The sequence below is a fragment of the Asterias amurensis genome, chromosome 15 (assembly GCF_032118995.1).
Source record: "Asterias amurensis chromosome 15, ASM3211899v1".
Lineage (NCBI taxonomy): Eukaryota > Metazoa > Echinodermata > Asteroidea > Forcipulatida > Asteriidae > Asterias > Asterias amurensis.
The window spans coordinates 2,455,558-2,481,108 of record NC_092662.1 but is presented as its reverse complement, the minus strand read 5'-3'; the positions used below and the strand labels follow the sequence as shown (position 1 = coordinate 2,481,108).

Genomic DNA, 25,551 nt, shown 5'->3' with positions numbered 1-25,551 from the left:
CATGATGAATTTGATATTTTTTATTACCATAACTTTATTTGACACAATTTTTGTGGATAATTTAGCAGCGCTTTTCAGTACTTTACACTGGTACCTATCAATGCTTTACCAAATCAAATCAAATAACGTTACAAGAAACCTTTGATTTGCTCATCTCAGCCCAAGGATTTTAGAATATAAAACGAAAAATGAAAACGATAAATGAAAAAGGAAGAGGACAGAAAATCAAATAAAAGAGTAAATAAAACAAGTAAAAATGTGTAGAAACAATGTTTAAAATTTGTGTATTCAAAAATTTAATGTGATAATATTTTTCTTTGGATAGAAGTGTGGTGTGATAAATAAAATACAAACAGCATTTCACAAAATAAGTGTGCCAATTAAAGGCAGTGGACACTATTGGTAATTACTCAAAATAATTTTTATCATAAAACCTTTCTTGATTACGGGTAATAGGGAGTGGTTGATAGTATAAAACATTGTAAGAAACAGCTCCCTCTGAAGTATTGTAATTTTTGAGAAAAAGGTGATTTTCCACGAATTTGATTTCAAGACGTCAGATTAAGAGTTAGAGGTCTCGAAATCAAGCATCTGAAAGCACACAACTTCGTGTGACAAGGGTATTTTTTTCTTTCATAGTTATCTCACAACTTCGACGCACGATTGAGCTAAAATGTTCACAAGTTTGTTATTTTATGCATGCATTATGTTGAGATACACCAAGTAAGAAGACTGGTCTCTGACAATATTAACAAGTGTCCACTGCCTTTATGACCAGTTTGATTTGTTGTCATTTAAATAATTCCATTTCACAGCAGATTGTTAAGCATTTTTGTTAAAACAGTGGACAATTCTTATAGCATGTTAAAAGAACATAACATATGGCTTTGCATCTTCCCTTTAATTAAATGGTTACATTTTTGTAAATACGAACAAAAAATCAAAAATCGTCTGAGCAGATTCACAGATTCACATTTTTTGACTTTACAAATTTACATGACTTTCCTATATACAACATTTATGTGCAATTCATGATGCTTATCCTCTTATAATAAAGTAAATATGCAAATAATATGATTTCAGAGTAAAGTTATGTACAAATATTTAATACTGAGTGCAGATCTTTTCAAAAACAAAACACACAAAAATGTCTCTCTCGGAGCAGTGTCTTTAAAACAAAGAAATTGTACATCTTTACAATTTTCCAGCAAGTTTAATAAAAAACTAGATTCAGCATGACCATGTAGATTTTAAGCATACAAATTAAAAAGTATGCACAACGAAATTATTGTTAAGTCCACAGCAAAAATTAACCCACTATTTTTCTGCGAAATATTTCACAATTTATTTTTCTTTACTTTTTTTAAACGTGATGTTTTCAATGGATATGCAATCAAGAGGTGTACTATTTTAACTATACTTATGAAGCACAAAAACATGCTAAGAACAAGAAAATCTTGCTAAGCTAAAACAGATTACCAGCTAACATTCCATGAAGTTTACATTATTGCGACTGGTGCCCAACTCATGTTTACTCAGCAAAAAATGTTGTGAAGCAGTATTTTCTGCTCAAGAGTTTTATGAAACTTTGTCCTGCAGGATTCATAAACAATGTTATCTTTAATTAATTCAAAGTTAACAAGAGTGACTAAATACGATGTACATAAGACACTTTGAGTAGTTTTGAAGAAAAAGAAACAAGAAATATTAATTTCTCCTGAATTGCAACAATTCTGAGATACCTTGTTTCAATAACAAACACAATGCATTGCATTATACAGATGATCTTAAAATACATTCCTGATAAATTTTTTCCTTCACCCTTTTCCACCAAATTCAGCTAATTGTAATCTGTATGCCTGTAACAATGCCCTTAGACTTTTGGAAAACAACTCCATTAAATGTAAGGAATTTAACCAGAAGATGTACCACAATGTTGCTACAGACCTTGAAACAATAAAGCAAAACGGTTTTGGCCCAAAGCACAATCATTTGAAATATTTTGAAGAAAATTATTCTTGTCAGAGCCAGCTGATATTAAACATGAATTTTACCATTTTTGTTTTGACAAAACAAAAGAACAAAAGTCTCGGATTTCATCGAACTGTGCACCGACTCAAAATATAAAAAGCAAAATCTACATTTTGTACAACTTCCATTTAAAACTGAGCGATTCAGTCAATTTGAAACAACCCGTTAAACCATTCAGTGAGGGCAGGTAACAGAAAGTGGTAGTGCAAGTTTATAATTTGGCTGTTTTTCCAAAGTGCAATGCAATCATAACTTATTCAGAAACTAAAAAAATGGAAAGGTGATACTTGGTGTTGAAAGAACTTTACTTTACTTACAAATATAAGCATGCTTATTTTACTTAGGCTTTGGCAGAAAAGCAGAACACTTCTACAAAAAAAAAAAAACTTTTTAAGCAAGCTTAAAAAATGTGGATTTTGAGTCGGAAGAAAGTTTGTACACGTACTTTTAGTATCTGTTTAGACGAGTCAAGTTTACTTGAGCATCAAATAAGAAAAGCTTTAATCACAGAGAGATGTTCTCATTCAAACTGAAATAAAATCAGAGACCTTCTGTCATTTATGTCGAACAAACACGCAAGTTAATTTCTACTCGACAGGAAAACTTGCCAGGCGTGTCATGATCGAGTAGTCTAGTACGCTGGTCCCAATTTTAAAGAGCTGCCTAATAAGCACGAAGAACAGCAGATTTATCAAACTACATGTACTTACAGATGGCACGAAGAACCTTTTGACAAATATTTGTTTAAAGATCTCAAATAGTTTTATTTTACTCTTTTTGTACATTATTTCCTACATACTTTGGCATGATTTCTGATCAAAGGCTTAATGCAAAAGGGCACAATTTACAATTTACGGGCTAACCCGTAGGTCAAAAAGAACCAATCAGAACAAGAATTGGCTTTCTACGCAGTAGAAAAAAATTCCTTTTTGCCTCTTTGAAACACATTTGCCGTAAGCGTGGAACTCCTGCTTCCGGTTAGCGCTGATTATTATTTGCTTACAGTAAGCTGAGCCTTGAAATTGGGCCCTGTAGTGGTTTGACTAAGCCATGATTAAAAAACATCAACACTTAAAAATCCTACCGCTGTTTTATTTTCTGTCGTCTAACGTCTTAATGTACTCGATGGCGCCACAGAACTGCATCCACCAATACTGCTCCTCCCCTGCCATTGGATCACTGCTTTCTCGGAACTGGTCCCCGTCGAAGTAGAAGCTGTCCACATACTGGACGGTCGACAGGAGACTGGGCGGGTTGGCCTTGATCAGGACGAACATGAGTACCGGGGAAAAGTCATCGGCGCCCGGTACTGAGTTTTCATTCGCGAGACTGAGGAGGTTCATAATGATCATGCAACAGCGGTAGACACAACGGATTTTGTCTTTCGGAGTCTGAAAAAAAAACAAAGGGGAAAATATATGAGAACTTCAGGCCACCCGTATTTATCGTTTTTTTCTCAATCAAGGAGAAATAAGCCATTTGCATAGTACATTGGTACTAGGTTGCTGTGCAAAGGCTTGCCTTGAAGAATTAGTCTGAGGAATTGAAATGTAAGCGGTCGGTACATCGTGACCTAGCACGTCATTGTACCAGACATTATTCAAATCTAACACGCAAATGGCTTATTGGTATTTGTATACAATGATTCGCTTAAAGGTAGGGTCACACTTTGGTAATGAAGGTTTTTTTTTTAAAGTGTGTAATTTTTATATGAAGAAATTATCTAGTCTAATGTTGATAATAGAAAGCAATAAAAGAATGTCAACAAATTTGAGTCTCCAAAGATCGCCCTCGAAGCTAATTTTGGTGATTCAAATTTCTCTGGTCTCCGTTTGTAAATGCTGGGGCCAGAGATGTTGATGGTACTACATACCTTGTACACGTTGATGTTAAGGATCTCAGCTTGGGCGGCTGGCCAGGGGGCCTCCCTCCCATATTTCTCTGGGATCTGAAGTGCTTTATGGTTGACTGTGATCACCTTGGACAACCGGTAGATATGTGCTTGAAGTACTCTGTAAAAGGTGAAGAAATTATATAAATTATTTTTTACTCCTGCCGCTGATTACAAATAGAAGAATGTTGATAAATTTGACTTGCCTCAGCTCCCCCAAAAAGCGAGATGAATGAATCAACTTTACAGTGGTGTCCCTTTGTGAATGCTGTGGCCAGAGATAGGGTTGGTACCCGCTGCCACCTTGATAAACATGTATGGGTTCAACATTCTTGATGAAAATACCATGATAGGGTTCCTTTCTGTTTTCTCAACAAGTAGACACTGTATGCAGCTGAAACTTTCACGGGTGTCTTTCTTGAAAATTTTGCTTATAAATCAGCATTACGTTGGAAAAAAACCTTAACAATGACCCAAACTTGAAAGACGTGTTTTTCCCAGTGAAGGTCTAAATAATGACACAGGCCTGAAGTTTACAGAGTAGCCATGGAGGTCATGGGCTATGCTTCTCCTTGTATTGGCCTTGGTCGTGTTGGTGCCCCTTCCGAAGTTTCCCCTAGACTTTAAGATCATGACCTCTTTTGCCCTTTGTCTTAGCCTTGGTGCCCCTTCAAATGCTTCCCAAATACTTAAACTTGATGATTTTTTTTTTTTTTTTTTTTTTTTTTTTTTTATGCCAGTCGCCAGTCACACAAGGCCTGAAGGCCACTTCAAGGTGGGGGCTACAATTTTTTTTTGTCCAGAGGCCGTTGCCACCTACTCCTAGGGCTGAAACAGGGTAACCCCTTTTACAGTCCATACGGATGTAGGCTTGGGTATCATCAGTCTGAAGTTTGATATGGTTTACTAGTTTGATATGGTTAAGAAAGTTTCCAACGCACCTGTCTCGAGCAACATCAGCCTCGTCGTTAGGATAGAGAGCCAGCTTGTAGATTCGACTCATGATGGCACGTTCCGTCACTATCTCTGCATCGTTCATCTGAGTGTCGCTAGCAGCTATAATAGTATGAATAGACAAATGATATAGTAATAATAATAATAATAATAACATAAAATTTATAAGGCGCACAGTATCCGGAAGGTACCATTCAAAGGCGCCGGATGCTAGCAAACTGACAAATTGAACAGATGAGTTTTGAGGTTGTGTTTGAATGTAGACAGATCAGGTGTGTCCCTCAGCTCGTCTGGCAAGGAATTCCAGAGACGCGGTGCGCAGCTGGAAAAGGCACGGTCTCCAGATTTTGTACATCAATCAGGGAGATATTTATGATAACATTCAACATAATAGGGAAAAAGTTTCCATTTTCATCACAAAATGGAAATATTCGTTTTATTTTCAGGGTATTTTCTGCAGAATCAGGGAGAGTTGGCTCTGAAACAGGTGCAAAACTTGCACAGTCCTGTACCATTTTACAAGAGATTTCAATTTAAAGAATTTAAATCAAAAGGACATCTACCTTCCCAGATTGGGTCATCCAGGATCCAAGTGTTTAATGTCTTCAGGAAAAACTTCATCAGTTGTGTCTGTAGAAGAGAAAAGCACAAAAAGACGCTGACAGTTTTTTTTTTTTTTGTAACTTGTAAAATAAAGATAGAGATTAAGTGAGAACCAACATTTTTAAATCTTTTCTAGTCCTTAACAATAATAATGACAAATTCTTATTATAGTGCATTTCACTATAACTGTCTCAATGCACTTTACATCAGTGCCCTGCCATCGATTTCACAAAGAGTTAGGACTCGTCTTATCTCAAGTTAGGAAGAGTAACTCGTCCTTACTTAGGATTCATCTTAAGGTCTTTCTTACATCCAAAACCAGGGCAGAAGCGCTCTTGTCTTTTGTGTCTCTTACCTTCTCGTCAGCCGCAGTCAGGGCCTTGAAGTCTGAGATGAACTTCAAGATACTCGTCTCCTGCCTCTCCAAGAAGAGCCGAACGAGGACCATCGTGAAGTATTTGTTAACGACGGCTTTGTCCCTGAAAAACACAACACACTATCTGTTAGAAATGTTCATAGGCAAGGTTTCCTTGCGAGCTACAGTGATTAAGTCCACTTATGAGAGATCATTTGGTTTCATTACCAAAAATATAAAATTGAAGAATAATAACTGTTTGAAGATCTTGTAGAGCATAGTCATGGGTTTGTAGATTTGAATCTTAAAGAAGATTCTTCATCTTCATTTCAAACCGATATCCTGAAAAATTTCTGTGACCCAAGCCAGCAGTAATTTATTCAGAACATTTAGGCAGTTGTCATCTTCCGTTGAAAATATCTTTGCCACATTAAAACCCTGACTTGACAAAGGAAAGACAAAAAAGTTTTTCATAGTAAAGACCGGGATTTGTTGTTCTACTTTTGAGATAAAACGTGTCTTGTTTTAAATTTCCCTCTGAAAGGGAGTAAACTCAAATGACATTTTACACCATTTTAACGAGAGGTTAGAGACTTTCAATGAGGAAATTAAGTACATCACCATATCGTAATTTGAACTTGGAAAAGCCTAAATAAACTGACCTCTCCACTCGTTCCATAAGTCGTTCTAGATGAGCCCTTGATGACGCCAGACCCTTTCGGCTGCGGACCAAGTAAGCAATGTACGGAGATCGATTCTCATAGTCATCCCGGAGAGATGCCAAAAGCCTCCGGCATCTACACATCAAGGGTTAAAACATTTCACATTAAATTTCCTTGTTTAACCTTGTTTTTAAGTTTAGGCCTTGTAATCATCTTTGGTCAAGAAGGGTGGCACGGTTGGCTTGTGCGTAAAGCACTCGCCTATCACCAAGGTGACCCCGGTTCGATTCCCGGTCGAGGCCATATGTGAGTTGAGTTGTGCGTTGGTTCTCTGCTGTGCCATGAGGGTTTTCCAGACTATCCGGTTTTCCTCCCTCAGGAAAAATTCAAACACTTTCGATCTTGGCTGTGCTCCGTGGTCATAATGGGTTGATGTGGCTGGCAGCTGAATGTGCCCTTGCATGCCTGCGTCTCGAACACAATGTAGCCGCGTCCTTCGCAATTCAGCTCTAGCTGCGAGTAAGGACGATGAGCCCCCCAAATTATTATAAGAAGAAGTGGCTAAGGACAGAAATTATCGCACATTCTCATGGATATGTGGCTTCAAATAGGTGGACTTATTTCAGAGTTCCATAATTATTTCAAATCTGACGTGAGAAGGTAACATTCCATGGCTGCATACATTTTTCGGCTGTCAGTTTCGGACGTCAGATATTCTTCACAAATCTTTCATTAGTTCAACATCCATAAGCTGTACACAATCGTACACATTCTTGGGGAGGTAGTGCTTTCTGCTATACCGGCCAGGCTTCGAACTGATGATACCCAAGCCTACATTCGTAGGACTGTGAAAGGGGTAACCCTGTTTCAGACCTAGGAGTAGGTGGCAACGGCCTCTGGAAAAAATAATTGTAGCCCACACCTTGAAGTGGCCTTCAGGCCTTGTGTGTCAGGCGACTTGCATAAAATAAAAAAAAAATAAAAATAAAAAATAAAAAAAAGGATATCACTTCAATCCTCCTAATCACTGAATTCCTGACGTGATTTTAAAAGGTATTGAGGCACATGGTAACCACACTTCAGTGAAATAATTCAGCTCTTTAAACAGCTCTTGGTAATTACTTAAAATAATTGTTAGCCAAAAACCTTCCTTGGTGACGGGTAATGTGGAGAGATTGATAGTATAAAACATTGTGAGAAACGGCTCCCTCAGAAGTGACATAGTTTTCGTGAAAGAAGTAATTTTCCACGAATTTGATTTTGAGACCTCAGATTTAGAATTTGAGGTCTTGAAATCAACCATCTAAACGTACACAACTTCGTGTGACAAGGGTTATTTTTCTTTCATTATTATCTTGCAACTTCCATGACCAATCGAGCTCAAATTTTCACAGGTTTGTTATTTTTTTGCATATGTTGAGATACACCAAGTGAGAAGACTGGTCTTTGACAATTACCAATAGTGTCCAGTGTCTTTAAGTTGAGAACTCTCTGGTTTGTTCGTTAAGTAAAACATGCCTTTTCACTCACCCATCGTTATCAAAATTCTGGACGCATCTCAGTGTCTCCCTGAGCTGTGCCATTAACGACCTATCCTGAAGATTCATTGCCTCCGCGAGTTGCACCTTCAAGAACGCCACCAGCTCATTCTCGGGGTAGCCCCAGGTCACCCCGATGTGGAGCTCCGGACCAAGATGAAGGGACGTGGTGAAGTTGGTCAGACCGGGGAGGGTGTGGACATCGGCTGAACGCAGGACAATGCGGAGTTTGCGTTTGGCGTCGATGTACGCATAGGACTCTTCTAAGTTTTCGGGGTCCATGTTCGGTTGATCGGAGTTACCCGAGTCGGGTTTATCGCTGTGGCTGCCGGTAGACTCAGTGGATGATTCTAAGTTGTTCACATCTAAATTGCATGAAAAATTGTGTGGATTTGATAAGAAAGAGCATCTTAAAGAAGTTTTACAATTGTTGTCACCCAAACAGCTAAATTATCAATGAATGGTATAACTAGTCACCACATGAAATGAAAGAAGAACTGACCAATGTCATAAGTTACATTTCCTAAAGACAATCATAATTAATAATCGCCAGGCCTAAAACCACACAGTGGCCAGCCATTGGCCGTGGGCCCAATTTCATAGAGCTACTCAAGCAGTACATATTGCTTAAAGATTTTCTGCTTAGCAAAAATAAGCAGGATATCTCGTCACAAATCCTACATGTTACATGGTACTGTGACTGGTAACCTTATTCTGCTAAGCATAATTTGTTGTGCTTAGCTACTTTTTGTTCTTCATCAGCTCTATCAAATTGGGTATAGTCTCAGGCTTACGTGCCCGTTCAGAAACCTCCCGTAGACTTCAATATCTTCCAATGGGAGTCTGCTTCATCAAAAATAAAAATGGCCTTGCCCTCTCAAATATGAACTGCAGTATTGCAAGCCTCTGCTAAGGGCGGACGGACTTACCATGTGACCCGCGATCATCTTCCAACAAGTCTGATGAGTGGGTCCTTCGGAGATCGCGGTATTTATTCAGGATATCGTCACTGCTTGTTTCCGGCACCGAAGCGGGCTTGAGTCTCTCATCTGCTGTTGTTGGATTGAACCAAAGTTAGCCGGTGATTAAATTGTCAAGTCAGTGCATCAAATTCATGTACATACAGCAAGATACAATTTGAGGTTTTTTTTTTTTAAAGGAAGATATACGGTTGGTAATCAGTCTTAGGGCCTTGCCACACGAGGCAACTTTTGCAGGCAACTTGGAGGCAACCAGCTGCAGTGCATACTACAAGACCACTTTGGTAGCACACGGGTCAATTTTCAAACATTGTCTTATGATCCACAAGAGAAATATGTGAACATTCAAATGTGACTGTCTTTTCTTCTTGGAGATTGCCTGGAACTGGTTGCCCGTAAGTTGCCTCGTGTGACATGGCCCTTAGACTTCACGGCAATAGAATCTTTTGGTTTGAAGCCTACAGCAGCTTTTGATAGTATAAAGCATTTTTAGAAACATTTTTACTTCGAAATAATGTGGTTATAAATGCAAAAACTTCAATATATCTACTAAAAAACCCACTTACGTTACCGAAAATGTATAAATTTGTCAACGCACCTTATCTCAATCAACACAGCCCAAATATACACAAAAAAACAATAATGAGCTGTGATGCAATGTTTTTGAGCAAAGCATTTTTCATGCAAGACACAGCATTTTTGCAACATCAAGATACAACATTTGTGCACAGACGCGACAGTGTTCCAACAGGTACCAATATTACATGTACTTAATAATAATAACAATATCAAAGTCTTATATAGCACACAGATCAACCAGCAAGGTACTCAAAGCGCTTAGTATATATACAAAATTTCAGAAAGAAAGGTTATTGCAGTGATAAATTCTGAGACCCAATTATGTAGCACCTAATAAGGGTTTACAAGGTGCTACGGTGCTACGGCAGCCACAGCCAAGAACACCGGGGTGACCCCCTTCTATTTTCGATAAGTGCGATGGGTTCTTTTACATGCACTACGCAACACATGGGACCAACGGCTTTACGTCCCATCCGAAGGACTTGAATGCAAGTGCTTTTAAACCCCTGTAAATAAATTTCTAAAATTAGGGTCACACAAGCGAGCAACTCGTGGGTAATACTAACCTTCAAATTGGTAGGATACCAACGCTGGATTAGGGATGATCTGGATCGAGTCGGAAGGTTTAGCCTCTGGCACCCTGTCTCCTGATCCCTCTTCTTTATCCGAAGCGCCCAATTTTTCCTTTGTCGACTTCCTTGTCGCTGTGGGACCAAATCAAAATCAGGATTATAAAAAAGAGAAAAGATTTGTGGAAACACCATATCAAAAATAATTTAACAGATATTTAAAGGCACTGGGGTGGATTTTTCAAAGGTAGTCCTAACTTAGGACTAGTCCTAGGCAATGCTAAGAGATAGGACTAGTCCTAAGTTAGGATGAGTTACTGGTCCTAACTTAGGACCAGTCCTATCTCTTAGCATTGCCTAGGACTAGTCCTAAGTTAGGACTACCTTTGTGAAATCCACCCCTGGACACGTTTGGTAACTGTCAAAGGACAGTTTTCTCACTTGGTGTATCCTAAACATATACATAAAATAATGAGTGTGTGAATACCAAAATCTCCTGATCACCTGAAAAAGATTTACTTTGTTCACATTTTTTTTTACTCACGTTTTATTGTTATTTTTCTCAATTTGTTTTTTAACCAGGACCTGCCTTTATCAGCATCACCGCCATCCTACACAAACGAAAAAAGACACAAATAGTTCTCATACAATAATCAATGGAATACTTTTTGAAGATACAAATCTGTTTAATTTCTAAAAAGTCACTGGCTTCGTCCCAATGAGAGTAAAATTCAGGGCTTGGGTAAATCTCAAAATTATCTCCACTCACATGTTTGATCAATCCGTCCTCCAAGAGAAATTCAGGGTCTGCACTCATGGATCTCGAGTGCTTCTGCTCCACCTCTGTCGAACTCGTGAGGGCTAAGCCTAAGCTCGACCCCGATGAGGTGCTAGGGAAGCTTTGGACACGGCCTTGGTCTTGCTGTTCCAGGCCACTCCACTCATCCGACGTCCGGCTTCCGATCTGGGAGAGAAAGTCCAGTGGCTTGGAGCTCTCGCTCGATGTGTTTAGGAAAGAGGTGCTGCTACTGCTGGCCGTGCTGATCGTGCTGGCGACACGCTGCGAGAGACGCTCACTAGAGTCTCCGGACACCACTCCGCTGTCAGAGTCCAACCCGTACCCTCGGAATGAAGGAGTTTGGCTTTGGGGTTGGTTGGCAAACAGCGATTGCGAGGTGTGGCTGACCGGTGCCGACGGATCAAAACTAGTAAAAGGGGTTAAGATGTCGGGTTGGAACTGAGCGGTTTGGTTGGATGGCCTCACCGGCTCGAAGAAACCATGATTGACATGGGAGAGCCCGTCGTCGCCGAGATCAAAAGGATTTGTCCGTGGCTGTTGCCGACCCTGACTGCCGTAGTCATGATTTAATCCGTGCAGTTCATTATACGTTACGTAACCCGTGGCTGTACGATTACCTGTTCCCTTCTGATGGGCAGAGTTAGATCTTATCTTTGGCTTGGCTCCCATGGGCATTTCAACATGCCGCCCTACCGACGGAGGCAGGGTGCTCGACGATCGCGGCATCAGACTCGAGAAAGGATCGAAATCCTGCAGCAGATCCTCTGCAGGTTTACCGCCGCCGTCTGTCTTACTACCAGTTCTACTAATTGGCTCGTTGCCGTTATTCAGAGTGAAGTTGTTCCGGTTGCCCAAGGGATCGAACTGATTCATGAAGCCCGAGGTTGTGGAGAACGGCCTGTCCGTCGGCGGGCCTTCCCTAGAGAGCTTTCGTTGCTTGTCTATCAGAGGAGACGACCTTTCCAGGACAGGGATGTTTTCCTCCCGAGCGACTTGATTCTTAGGGAATCCAGGGTCGTTGTTACTGGAATCCCCGGTACCTCCTCCTGAAGAACTGCTTGAGATACCTGACGGGGAAGCTCCCTTCAGCATGGACGGGTCCTCCATGGGATCAAAGTAATGTGTGTTGCTGGAGTCCTCGGTGGCGTCAGAGCTCTGCAAATTACATACAAGGAAAGAATAATACCAGTAATAATTATTCAGTGCATTTTACAATAACCATATCAGTGTGCTTTACGTTAGTGTCCAGAGGGAAATTTTTTATGCAAAAAATTGCCGCTGTCATAATGCTTTTCAAGTGGGAATCCTTTAACAACAATTAGGAATTTTTTTAAGGATAACATTTGAATTCCATACTAAAGAAACAACAATGCACCCTGGCCATTGAGCCATTAACATTCCTTTAATGCTCATGCTCCCTGGTAAGTATACAGCCCTGAGCTGCCGTGGCACTCCGGAGGCTTTTCCAAACAGAATATCGAGAACCCATTTATACCCCTGGGTGAAGAGAAGCAAATATAATAAAGCATCCTGCTCAAGACACAAGTGTCATAACTGGTATTCGAACCAACACCCCAATGACTTAACCAGAACTATACCTTTGCAAACCCCTCGGGCGAACCAATGAAAGAAAAGCAGCTTAAAACTTACAGTATCTTTCTTAACAGCGCCCTCATCCACACTCGGGCTGTCGTTATTTGAGCTTCTACTGATGCTATGACTGCCGCATGAGCTCCGCCTAGAACTGGGGCCCTCGCTCGTCTTTGACGACGTCCTGTCAGTGTCCGCTTCTAATGAGGATGCCTGACAGAGAAAAAAAAAACAATTTTCAAAATTTGCCTCAAATAGCATGCTTTTTTTACACATGTTACTGGCCAACATTTTATGCCATATACATTGCTTGTGGCTAGTATTTAGCTGTTGTTTACTTAGCTTAACAATTGAGTGAAGTAATGGCCGATAATCTGATTTTACTTACCAAGAAATTGTTTAGCTTAAGCGAATTTTGTGCTTAAGCAGCTCTTTGAAATTGGGCCGAGATCAGCAGCGTGACAGTCACCATCAGCAACACAAGTGCTTTCTTCAATAAGTGTGATCAAAAGTAGTGTTTTGACGTAAAAAAATAAACAACTACGCTTCCACTTAAATGATATTTTTAATTTTTGCACTGACCTGAATGGCTTCTTCGTGGGGGTTATCAAAAAGACTGTTTTGACGCAAAAAATAACAACTACGCTTCCACTTGAAATGATATTTTTAATTTTGTACTGACCTGAATGGCTTCTTCGTGGGGGTTATCTTCCACCTCTTGCATCCTGTCCTCGGGAGGTTCGGAGTCGCTCTGAAGCACGTCGACACTCCATGTCTCGCTAGCTGTCTCCGAGATGTCAGGTACAGAATGCCTGATGCCGAGCAGAGCTGCAGCCTGGGCACCGGAGAGCTCGCTAGTGTCCTCCTGTGACTCGGCAATCTCCTGGAGACGCTCGATGGTGTTTGGTTCCGACGGGGGCTCGGAGGTGTCGCTACCGATCACCTCGGTGCTCCATGTCTCGCTGAAAGTCTCTGTTGGGGTCAAGCGTGAACGCAACATTTTATTATCAGATATTTCTTCATAGTAATATCCAACAATAATATCAAATTCAAGGGCAAAACTTTCTAGAGGTGCTTCAGCTTAAAAAATTGTCAAGCACAACAAAAGTATGTATACCAGAATAGGGTTACCAGCCAAACTACCATCTACTGTGTACAAATTGTGACCGGTATTCTGCTCATTTCTACTACGCAAACAAATGTTAAGCAATTTTTGTTTTGCTCTAGCAGCTCTGTTTCACAAAGAGCTAAGATGGTTCTTAACTGCAAATCAATTATTGTTGCTAAGTTAGTCACTTTTGAAGATTTTTTTTTTAAAATAAAGGTAATGGATTGGGAAAAAAGAGAAGACGGCTGGACTTGTCTGGTCATGAGTTTGCTGGCCCAGTGTTGAGGACTTGTGCCTAAAGACCAATCCATTAAGCTCCGCCCCATTGCGTATTGACCAAACACAACGCAACGAAAGTCCGACAAATAAGGTCCGACATGCGTGCGCGTATGCTTGACGCGCGCAGCAGAGTTGTGCAGAAAGGCATTGGAGATGTTCTTGCTCACACGTGCGTCGTGGGCGGGGCCTAATGGATCGTTCTATTGGTTGGAAGAGGTTAGGTAAGGCAAGGAAAGGTGAACAAATAGAGTACCTGGGTTTCCCTGTGCTTTTTTCTTCTCCAAGTCATCCCCGATCTCAAACTTTCCGAAGCGGTCGGTGATGTTAGCATTATTAGTCAACTGCGCTGAGTCAATGAGATCAGGTCTGTTGTGCTCGGTTGAGCTACTGGCCAGGCTGACCGCCGAGCGGGGAGTGTTACGTCCACTGATATTACTAGCCATCTCATTTTCAAGATCCATGGAATACTCCGAGGCCACTGGCATATAAAGATAATAATAATAGTAATTACACAGCATTTATAAAGGCGCACTAAATCTGCTGTAAAACCACTCAAAGGCGCAGGTCAAGATGGAAAAGAGGAAATTCTTAAGTGTTAGGGAAAGCAAGTGCGAACAGGTGTGTCTTGAGTTGCAGCTGAAAGATGGAGATGTTTGTATTACCTATAGACATGGCTTCCATCAGATGGTCACTGTTTCCCGATGCGTCCGCGTCGGCTGAGAAGCGCAGCTGTTTCTCTGGCTGCTCGCTAATAGCCGCTAGGTTATTCTGGGCGGTAGGCGGCTCCAACGTGGGTTTGGGGCGGGACGGGATGGAACTCAAAACCTACCCAGAAAAAGAATAAAAATCAACAGTGGGTTTTATATTGTCACAGGTAACTCATTGAGGCATAGTTTATATTCATTCATTCATTTGCTTTTTATTCCAACTTGGAACACACCCCTTAACCCCGGGGAAGGTTACAACAACATTTATAATTCAAAACCACAGTTGGTGGTACTGAATGGTTATAGACAGTACACGTAGGAGGGTTTACTGCGTAATGTATACATGTAGATGCATCCACCAAATTACATCAAATTGCGGGTTGTCATAGTTTATCATTCAAAACCCTACTGCATGACAATGAATGGTCAGACAGTAGGAGGGCTATAGGAGACTTTCTGGGGCGATAGAGGGCAGCAGACTTACCGGGTAAATCCATTGTTCTCAGAATTATGCCCATGTTCAGAACTACGTAAACAATGGAAATTTACCCGGTAAGTCTGCTGCCACCTAGCGTTGGAAAGTCTCCCATTACTATGAACAGTATCGATGCATACACTTTATGACATCACATTGCAAGCTGCCTTATCATTCAAAACCACCGGGTATGATATTGAATGGTCAGACAGTAGGAGGGTTAAAGGTGAACAGTATCGATGCATCCTCTTTATGACATCACATTGCAGGCTGCCTTATCATTCAAAACCACCGATATGATATTAAATGGTCAGACAGTAGGCAGTAGGCGAGTTAACTATATCTTGAAATTTCGCCCAGCCAACGACGTCAGCCAATGACGTTTGTTTGAATCGACACCTAACATACCTTAGCCTCCGATATCATTCCAGGGCATTCATTTCCCTGGTTCCCAAAGGCTACTATCAGCACGTCTTCCGGCTGGTATACGGGCGGGGCGTCGGGAGACATTGTTGGGTCGAGACCGTCGTCATCTTCTGGTATACCCAGGGCATTCTTGGAGGAACTCCGCTGCATTTTCTTGGAAACTAGAGAAAGAGAGAAGGGAGTTTCATCATGCATTACTTTCCTCAAACACCATACCAGATGCATTTGAGTGAATTGTCACAAAATATAATCGAAAGGTGAAATCTGGGCCAAATTATTAAAGCCATTATACGCTTTCGGTACAGAAAAATTTAAAAAGTTCACAGATTTACAAATATTTTTCAGGGTTTACAGAAGGTAATGGTGAAAGACTTCTCGTGAAATATTATTCCATAAAATGCTTTACTTTTTGAGAAAACTTTAAAACAATATCAATTCTCAATAGCGAGAATTACGAATTTATTTTGAACACATGTCATGACACGAGGAAACGTGCAGAAACAAGGGTGGGTTTTCTCAATATTTTCTCCCGACTCCAATGACCGATTGAGCCTAAATTTTCACAGGTTTGTTATTTTATATAGAAGTTGTGATACACGAAGGGTGGGCCTTGGACAATGCTGTTTACCAAAAGTGTCCAATGGCTTTAAGCAGAAAATATGCTCAGATATTTTCAGCTGAGCCAAATAAGCAGGTCCACCCCCCCCCCCTCTTAAATTTAAGAAAAAAATCCTAATCAATGTAGACAACTCCATGAAGACATCAATCTTTTCCAGCGTGGAAACAAATTGCAACCATTGAACAAGCGGGCAGAGTATGATAGTTTTGCAAAACCTACTTCCTATTTAGCAATCTTACTTCCTAAATATTCACTCAATTCTGGTTTATCCTCAAAAAATTCCCATGTCAACCAAAGGTCAAACTACAGTACATTATACAGGCAATACAAAATGTAAAAAAAAAACCAATAGAATAACACAATTACACAAGATGGAAATCACAAAATTTGTTTAGGCGTGAGCAATTTTGAACGCTATAAAAACTACAAGGTTATCCATAAAAATTACCTCTCGAGGCAACACCGCTCTTCTTCACTGGGGTTCCCATCTTTGGTGAGGATCCCCCGCCTCCGATCTTCGGTGACGAGCCACCATGGGAGGTTGAGGACGAGGCGATTGCCACCTGGGGCACATTGGACAAAAGAGGCTCCAGGTCTTTGAGGTTCTGATGCTGAGGGTTCGCTGTGTGTACTCGACGGATGAACGCCACCTGGAAGTTTCAGAAAGACAACAGATGATAATAACAACAACACTGGGTTCTTATCAAAGTGCACAGTATTTTTTCATGCAAGGCATGTGGAGCTACGTTTTGAAGTATGAAACCTTGGAAGACACATGCGATATTTAAGACTTTGATATTATTACCTATTCCTTTGTTCCACCATGGAGGAAGGAAGAGAAGGAGCTCGAACGACCCGCAAAACCATAGTTGAGTGAAGAACCAAGTGCGCACGCGCAAACTCACATACGCCAGGTCTCCCATTGTTTGTATAAGGTATGTGGGTGGTTACGAGGTGTCGTTTAACGACAGCGGTACCACTGGTTCGACTTTTGAAGTCCCTTCGTTCGAGCTCCTTCTCTTCCTTCCTCCATGGTACCACCATGTAATGAGCACCATGTGATTGTGCTGTGGTGCATTTTTGCTGCCGATCGGACAGGATTCCCTTCGGATAATTTTTCACCCAAAAACATTTGAATCTGAGAAATGATTCAAGCGTGAATAATTTCTTCGGATTGCTGATGGCTGTGGTCCGTTTTTTGGAATGCTGAGACTGCATACCCACTGTCACCTCATTTGTGGAAATACAGTGACAGCTTTTTTGCTGTGTTCTCAGCCAGTAGACACTGTATCCAGCTGAAACTTTCACATGACTTTTATTGTATCTGCCTTCGTGAATTTGCAAATAAACTTTAATATGAGCCTACCTTTAAAGGCCGAGGACACTATTGGTAATTACTCAAAATAATTATCAGCATAAAACCTCACTTGGTAACGAGTAATGGGGAGAGGTTGATAGTACAAAACATTGTGAGAAATGGCTCCCTCTGAAGTGACATAGTTTTCGAGAAAGAAGTAAATTTCCACAAATTTGATTTCGAGACCTCAAGTTTAGAATTTGAGGTCTCGAAATCAAGCATCTGAAAGCACACAACTTCGTGTGACAATGATGTTTTTTTCTTTCATAGTTATCTCGCCACTCCGACGACCAATCAAGCTCAAATTTTCACAGGTTTTGTTATTTTATGCATATGTTGAGATACACGAAATGAAAAGACTGCTCTTTGACAATTACCAATAGTGTCCACTGTCTTTGAGCAGCTCTATGAAATTGGGCCCATATGGAGGATGATATCTTACTTTGGTTCAAGATTCTGTTTTCCTTCCACACTTCCAGTACTTCTGAATATTTCCAGTACATGTAATACAGTTCAATTAAGTCCCATGAAGGTTTTTTTTCTTCTTTTTCATCCACCATGTTCAACTCATGCCAAGTCCAATGTCGTTTGCTTACCATGTTCTGCAGCTCTGATTCAGTGACGAGCGCCGATGTTCTGGTCATCCCTTGGAGGTGACTGACCTCTGGCGGTGTGTCTGATGAGCTCATGTTGTCAATCAATGTATCAAGGAATGATGACATGCAACCCTGATTGACAAACGACAAACATTATCACGCTGTGGATGATTCAACGATTACTCCAAGGCGAGAAATTAGACAACAAAATGAGCTTGGATAAAATGTAATAACACAATCAATCCGGTGAGCTGGTGGTAGGACCACTGTTTGCTTACCATGTTCCCACAAAACAGTGCTTTTGCCGCGTCGATGTGCATTCAAGTATAGGACACCCATGGCAACAGTCGTAGCCGCAGACGTAGCCAACAATTCCGACACGGCCTTACTAGAGGAAAATTGCTGTGCTCCTTGAAGGCATGGTACATCCTGTATGTGTTTTGATGTACATCATGTACGTACATGTAGGGTGTTGACTCACTGTTGTTCATGTCGTTGAACAATGAATACCTCTTTTAAAATTGCCTTGTATCTAGCGAACTCAATCACACACAAAGCTATTACTCATATGTTTGTCCGGACAAAGTAACAGAGAGCATCAATTTTTGTTTGGACAAATAGGGCAAATGGTCGAAAAATTTCTGATGTCTGACTGATGTCATAATTTCACACAATTAACACACTTCATGTTGACATTTATCAGAAGTCTTGTCTAAATGAAATTATGTGTGGTTTTTGTGACGGTAATAGCAACAACAAAAACAGTTTTACAACTAACTTGCTATGCTAAAAATAAAACCCATGTTTTGGAAGATATAAAGTTGGGTTTCCAAATTCAAAACCGAGAGGCAAATAAACCCAACAAGATAAAGTGCTGTTGGGTTTCCAAATTCAACACTCACAAGTCGGAATAGTCACAGCAAACATAACAATCCCAAAACGTCCTTACCTTTGGAAATCTGCTGTAGATATCATTTGTCTGACCAGGTGTGGTGGAACCCGTAGTCTCCATCGCCAAACCCTGTAAGATCTGCCCAACCTGCATCAGATTAAACCTCGCCGTCGAGCTGATCATCACATCTGTGGTGATCCCGTACGGCTCCGGGTTAACAATCGCAGGGCAGATGAAGAAATTCATGAGGAGGTCTGCGCAGGTAGACCTGACATCCGAAGGAGGTACTTGGCCCGACTTGAGGAGGATCTTGTGGAGCTGCGTGATGATCCAGTCCAGGCTCTGAGGGAAGCAGAACGTGTTATTCCTCAAACTGCTGATGAAGCGATTGCACATGGATACTAGCTGAGTGATGATGGACTCGAGATGAGCCTGGAGACACTGTCGGAATTCTTCAGTTCCCGGCGTGCCGAACCGCTGCTTGCGCTCCTCCATGGTGAAAGAGTCTAACGCCTTCAAGGGGTCCGTTTCCAAACACACGTCGTCGTCGACAAGGACAGACATGATGGGCTCGTGGAGAGCAGCGGTTAGGTACAACCTGCACGAGAACAGTCCCTCCGTGAAGAGTTTGAAAGCAATGCTCATAGCGCACTTTCCCCTTCGCAGCAACCGACGAGGGTCACTGCTCGTGGCGAGCTGTTGCTCCATGAGGCTCTGAAGCAAGAACAGAGCCTGACGTTCGTCGTCCTGTATGACGCAGTTTCCATAAACTGCACACATGATGGAATGCACTACACCTTGGGTCATCTCTAACTGATCCTTCTCTCCGAGGGCCAGGCACAAGGCGATCACCTTGGGATTCTCCCGCAAGTACCCTAAGAACTCTCCGTACATTGTATCGTGGAAGCCAAGATGCTTGTAGCTGTCCACAAAGGAGCACTTCTCCAGGGTGTTGGCCCGGTAGCAACAGTAGTTTGGCGGGGCATCGCTTCTCGTCAGCGTCAAGCTATTGAGGGTCTGCCGTTGCTGCTGAGTGATCCAGGACTCTCGGAAGAGCTTGTCGGCTAGCTGGGTCACCTCCTCATGGAGCTGTTGGAGGAGCTGCTTCTCAGACAGGACGTAGAGACGCTCCTGCTTGAGATGTCTCGCCAGGTCCAGGAGCTCATTGCTAGCTTTGGAGGAAGAAGTGGCCATGGTGGTGAAGGCGCTTTACGGATCGGAGGAAGCCGTTTGCCACCACTCCGGAAGTTGAAAGGGTTTCGTGACACCCTGTGAGATCTGTTTAGAAGTTCACATCATCTGTAATCACTGAAACGATAAATGGCAACGATTACAACATAATTGCGAACTTAAGACTAGGAAAGGCTGCATGAAAACACAGTTCCGGTTGTCCAATTTACACGCCCCTTGAAACTGGGAAATGTTTTGGTTGTAACATTTGTCCGTCAAGCAAATCTTTGTCACCATTGACAAATCAAAAGAGCCAGCTGCAAGATAAACTTTTTAAATATCATTTTGTCTCTTTAAATTGAAGAATTTTGTCGGTCAGGAAACACCAACTAATTATTGCATGAGTCAGCCTGACGTCAAACGCTAAGTAGGCAAAATGACTGCGCCTTTAAGAAATTGACACACATTTATGCTTGCGGTCTTAATGTGGCAGCTGTTTTTATACGAGTCACTCAAAATTTAGTTGATGTCATCAACCACACATCTTCTTTTTCAAACAAATCAATAGCCAGTAAATAATTATTTTGTCAATAGGCCGTTGCCACCTACTCCTAGGGCTGAAACAAGGGTTACCCCCTTTACAGTCCAGATGTTGGCTTGGGTATCATCAATCCAAAGCCTGGCTGGCAGAGCAGAAAGCACTACCTCCCCAATTTTCATAGCAAGTGTCACGACCGGGACTCGAACCCGTGGTGCCCTGTGCTTTTGCTGTGGTGCCCTAGCCTGCAAGGTTCCATTACAAACTTACATTTTCTCCCTAGAAGTGCCCTTAACTAGAGGAAAATGGACGTGCCCCTTCAAGAGCGAAGTTCAAGGACTGACATTCTAATTCTAAACTGAAAAGAGGTGCTGAGTTTTGTCAACAACTGGCCCATGTTGGACTCATCGGTGCCGGTTCAGACGAGAATGACGTCCTACCAGGGCTCAAATTTAACACTGGACCAATGGTCCGAGGCTACAGTTAGTAATTTAGTGTTGGGAAAGTACATATAATCTCATGACCAGACAAGTTCACCAGTCTTGTGTTTTTCAATTGAATCACACTCAAATGTACCCCACTGTCTCAAACAAAGACAAACTACATATAATGTTTATACCAAAAGTGACCTTTCAATCTAATTGAGAACGAAACAAAAACCATACACACAGTATGGGGTCTAAGTGGTTTTTCGAGAGAAAAAAAAAAACACTAAAATGCAAATGAAACTGAGTCGGAAAATGTTTCTCAGTTTGATTCTGGTCTATTCAACATTTTGAGCAACAAGCCCTGCCAGTGAACATTTTCCCTTTTTAAAGCCATTGGACACTTTCAGTAAACAGTATTGTCTAAAGGCCCACACTTCGTGTATCGCAACTTCTATATAAAATAACAAACCTGTGAAAATTTAGGCTCAATCGGTCATCGGAGTCGAGAGAAAAAAAACGGGAAAACCCACCCTTGTTTCCACACGTTTCGCTGTGTCTAACATGTGTTCAAAATAAATCCGTAATTCTCGTTAGTGAGAATTGATAAATGTTTTAATGTTTTCTCGAAAAGTAAAGCAGTTCATGAAATAATATTTCAAGAGAAGTCTTTCACCATTACCTTCTGTAAACCCTGTAAGTTATTTGTAAATCTGTGAACAAAATGCTACACAAAATGTATTCAATTGCTATTAAAAAAACAAAGCAAAATTTCCTACTCAATATTAGCATTTTGTTCAAAATAAGTTCAGTCTAAGTTCGATTTCTTGCTTTTATGCAAAGTTGCAGCCAAAATTTGTCCCTGCCTGCGGTCAACTAGCGGATTCCCCTTGAAAAATTTGAGCCTTGGTCCTACCAGGGCGACATGTAGCCGTTGGCGTAGTGATCTGTCCGTCTGACTCTGTCAGTACCTTGCACTCCAAGTCAACAGAGGATGTGCCAGTGACAAATGCTTAGGATATCCTGTACAAAGGAACAATGTTATTTTTGTGTTTTTTTTCCCTTTTTCTTCAAGGGGGCGGTCGCTGCAAACACGTAGGCCTACTGCAGCATGACTCATTCCGAGATATTCATTTAAGCCCTAATGGGTGGGGGGGGGGGGGTGGAACTCCAATCTGTTTTTGAACCTAGGTATTCAGGACATGTATTGGAAAGTGAAAGTATAAATTACAGGAAAAGACATTGGGGTGGATGACTGTTGCAAAGAGACAGATGGAACATATTTTGGTTAATTATTGCAATACAATACCTCTAGGATATTGTACTTCATGTACTGTACTTGTTTGATGTGTCATGTACGTACAAAACATGACCCAATTCCAAACAGCTGTTTTAAAGCAGAATGCTGCTAAGCAAATGTTTGTTAGTGAAAGCAAGAAAACAGTGGGGTACCAGTTGCAGCAATGTAAACTACTATTATTTGGCTGGTGTCCTTTTTCTGCTAAGCAATTTTACCTGTGCTTAGCAAATAGCAAGTTTTTGTGTATACACACCTTATGAAATTGGGCCCTGTTCAAAGTTGAACAGAACAATGAGAAACAGCATAAAGGTCAATGTCAAGTTGGATTTGGGGGTGGGGGGAAGTGCAATCAAGAGAGTCTGCAATGACCTTTGTATCAATAATTGAGAGTCAGAATTTTGAACAATCTCAAGTTCAGTACAGCTGTACTTGAAAAATCTCCACTTTTCAATAAGAGGGTTTGAATTTTGGTAAAAAAATCCACAATTTTACCTGAGGAGAGCAGAATTCGTTTTACATCTGGCCGTAATAAATTGAAGGCACTGGGCACGTTTGGAGAGTACTCAAAATTAACACTTACTAAAGTAGTACAAGCAACGGAGAGCAGATTGGTATTATAAAAAAATTGCGAGAATCAACTCAACCCCTCTGAAATGTAGTTTTTGAGAGAGAGCAATTCTGTCTGAGAAAGACTTCAGGTCTGAAGTCTTTCTCATGCATCTGAAAGCACACAACTTTGTTTAAACAAGGGTACTTTTTCTTTCATTCACTTTATGACTACTTGAGCAACCATAATTTTCACAGACTTGTTATTTTATGCATGTTGGTATACTTAAAGTGAGACTACTGGTCTTTGACAACACCAAATGCATCCAGTGCATTGCATTGGACAGTTACAATGTATAGTGTTGGTTTTTAAATATTACACTTCTACTTCTACTTCTGATTCAGCACTTGGCATAGTCCTTCAGTTATAGGTAGTGGCCACTATTGGTAATTACTCAAAATATTTATTAGCATAAAACCTTACTTGGAAATGAGTAATGGGTAGAGGTTGATAGTATAAAACATTGTGAGAAACTGCTCCCTCTAAAGTGACATACCCGAGACAGTAGTAATTTTCCACAAATTTGATTTTGAGACCTCAGATTTAGAATTTGATGTCTCAAAATCAACCATCTAAAAGCACACAACTTTGTGTGACAAGGGTGTTTTTTCTTTCAATATTATCTCGCAACTTCGACGACCAACTGAGCTCAAATTTTCACAGGTTTGTTATTTTATGCATATGTTGAGATACACTAAGTGAGAAGACTTGTCTTTGAGAAGGCTTGCTAAATAGTCGCGCCGGCCGCCGAGCCGTGCGCTGACTTTTTAGATAGTGTCCACTGCCTTTAAGGGAACAGTTTCACGATCGTAAAATGAACAAAAAGAAGGCTGTAAAAAGTGTGGTGGCAGGATATAGAAAGGTTTCCATTTTTCTTTTAACAATATTCATTAAGCCAGGGATTGCTCTTCTTCCACCAAATTTAAAAGTTATTTGTTTCAAGTTTTGTCACAACACGCAACAGTTAAGTTAAGGGACATTTTAATACCCTGTGAATTTGTCGAGTTGTGTTATTATTAATCCATGAAGGAATAAAACACAAGGAGTTTGAACGGCCGCTAAGCCCCAACAGGGTGATTTACTGATCAATGGATTGTTGTTGTCACCATGGATGATTTTAAGTTCTCTATGTGCATGGGGTCTGTTACCCCTTCGGACTGCACAGTGGGGAAATTACTCGTTTGTGCTTTTTAATAGTACATAATTCCGTATTTGCATGCGCAGTAGCTCTATTGACCCCTTGCACGCGCGTCACACGCGGCGACTGGTGCCATGCTCACCATGTTGGTGGGCAAGTTAGGTTTACGTGTATTATCGCCGCGTCGCCTAAAATGCGCACTTCACTGCATAACGCACAGCATACTCTATGCATAGAGTTATATGAAAACGCACAGTGAAATTGCCCACCAGTATGGCGCATTCAAGATTTTTCTGATGATGACGTCAGGTAAAATGGGTCAATACAACATGTTGGGCCGACATGTTAGCTGTATTGTCCGTTGGATGCGCAGTGAGATTCTGATTCTGCTGACGTTTCCTTCATTAAAATCCGACTTTCAGAAGGAAAGTTACGTTGATATTCCGGTAATATACAATTATTGATATAAATAAGAATTAAATAATGCTTAAATATTAATGTGATTTTGATAACTTAGGGCCGAGTCAGGCCGGTTAAAAACGACGGTCTTTCCCCAGTGAACCCTTTGCCTACACATTCGTGCAGACATTTACGAGGTGTAATGTGGAGCATTTTTTTGGGGGGCGAATGAAAATCTTAATTTTTCAAAACCATGTTACTACGTCGCTATCTATAATCGGAACTTGTACACCGATGCGTGCGATGCATGGCGAAATATTTTAACCTCGGGTCCATATTGCGCAAGCCACACAGAGACAGAGAGACAGCTTTGTCACGTGCGGTTAGGAAATCTGTGGTGGTACAAGACCTCGGACTTTTGATCTCCTGTTCATTGTTACTCCGAGTCCTTGTGTCTTCTTCCTCCATGATTAAACGGAGGAGTCCAATCTGGCTTGTTTTTTACTACATGTCAACATCATAGTCACACATGTCATAATGACCAATGCCCAAAAAGGGCCAATGCAAAACCAATGCAATGGGTTAATTTACAAAAAAAATTAACAATGTCAATTGTATTTTTTTGTATTAATTAATTAATCAAAAGCAAAGCATACGGACACTTACCCATTGAGAATTCAATACCAGCAGCTCCACAAATAACTAACGAAACAATCTCTATGACACTTTCGAGACTGGCAGCTTTTTGAAGGCATAAATGATGGTATTATTTGCTTGTTATTTGATACTGTTGTCTTCCTCTCTCGTCTGTCGACTTTTTTTCAGGGCAATTTTAACTACGCCCCCTAACGATTGTACATAGCCAACCCGTGCCCATAATGCTTTGCAAAATGTAATTGCCCCGACGGCTCTTGCATGCAATTTGTTTTACAAATCGGGAAAAATAATACACAATTTTAACAAA

At 41.0% G+C, this 25,551-nt stretch overlaps 1 protein-coding gene across 3 annotated transcripts; it reads right to left on the bottom strand.

The window, feature by feature from the left end:
- Positions 1 to 5: 5 nt before the first annotated feature.
- Positions 6 to 25,394, bottom strand: LOC139948029 (GTPase-activating protein and VPS9 domain-containing protein 1-like). Of its 3 annotated transcripts, XM_071946012.1 has the most exons (21): positions 25,254 to 25,394; positions 19,068 to 20,318; positions 18,119 to 18,250; positions 16,614 to 16,815; positions 15,529 to 15,707; positions 14,601 to 14,763; positions 14,192 to 14,416; positions 13,234 to 13,523; positions 12,612 to 12,764; positions 10,932 to 12,116; positions 10,707 to 10,773; positions 10,160 to 10,297; positions 8,964 to 9,086; positions 8,027 to 8,399; positions 6,497 to 6,631; positions 5,835 to 5,958; positions 5,440 to 5,506; positions 4,864 to 4,978; positions 3,905 to 4,043; positions 3,116 to 3,422; positions 6 to 2,560 (listed from the first exon to the last, which is right to left on the bottom strand). In XM_071946012.1, the coding sequence occupies exons 2-20, from the start codon at positions 20,202 to 20,204 to the stop codon at positions 3,123 to 3,125; spliced, it is 5,247 nt and encodes a 1,748-aa protein (XP_071802113.1). In that variant the 5' UTR covers positions 20,205 to 20,318; positions 25,254 to 25,394; the 3' UTR covers positions 6 to 2,560; positions 3,116 to 3,122. The 3 variants fall into 3 exon arrangements, with proteins under 3 accessions (XP_071802113.1, XP_071802112.1, XP_071802114.1); XM_071946011.1 differs by having other exon boundaries at positions 6 to 3,422; XM_071946013.1 differs by having other exon boundaries at positions 6 to 3,422; positions 8,964 to 9,083.
- Between the last annotated feature and the right edge of the window lie 157 nt (positions 25,395 to 25,551).

Bases quoted from the DNA above. Each gene is read 5' to 3' on its own strand.
- LOC139948029 (XM_071946011.1), bottom strand. From the start codon at position 20,204: ATGGCCACTTCTTCCTCCAAAGCTAGCAATGAGCTCCTGGACCTGGCG. The intron at 10,298-10,706 runs GTGAGTAAAAAA...TTGGTCCCACAG, and splicing joins GAGAAAAATAACAATAAAAC to CGACAAGGAAGTCGACAAAG. The intron at 6,632-8,026 runs GTGAGTGAAAAG...CTTGATGTGTAG, and splicing joins CAGAATTTTGATAACGATGG to ATGCCGGAGGCTTTTGGCAT.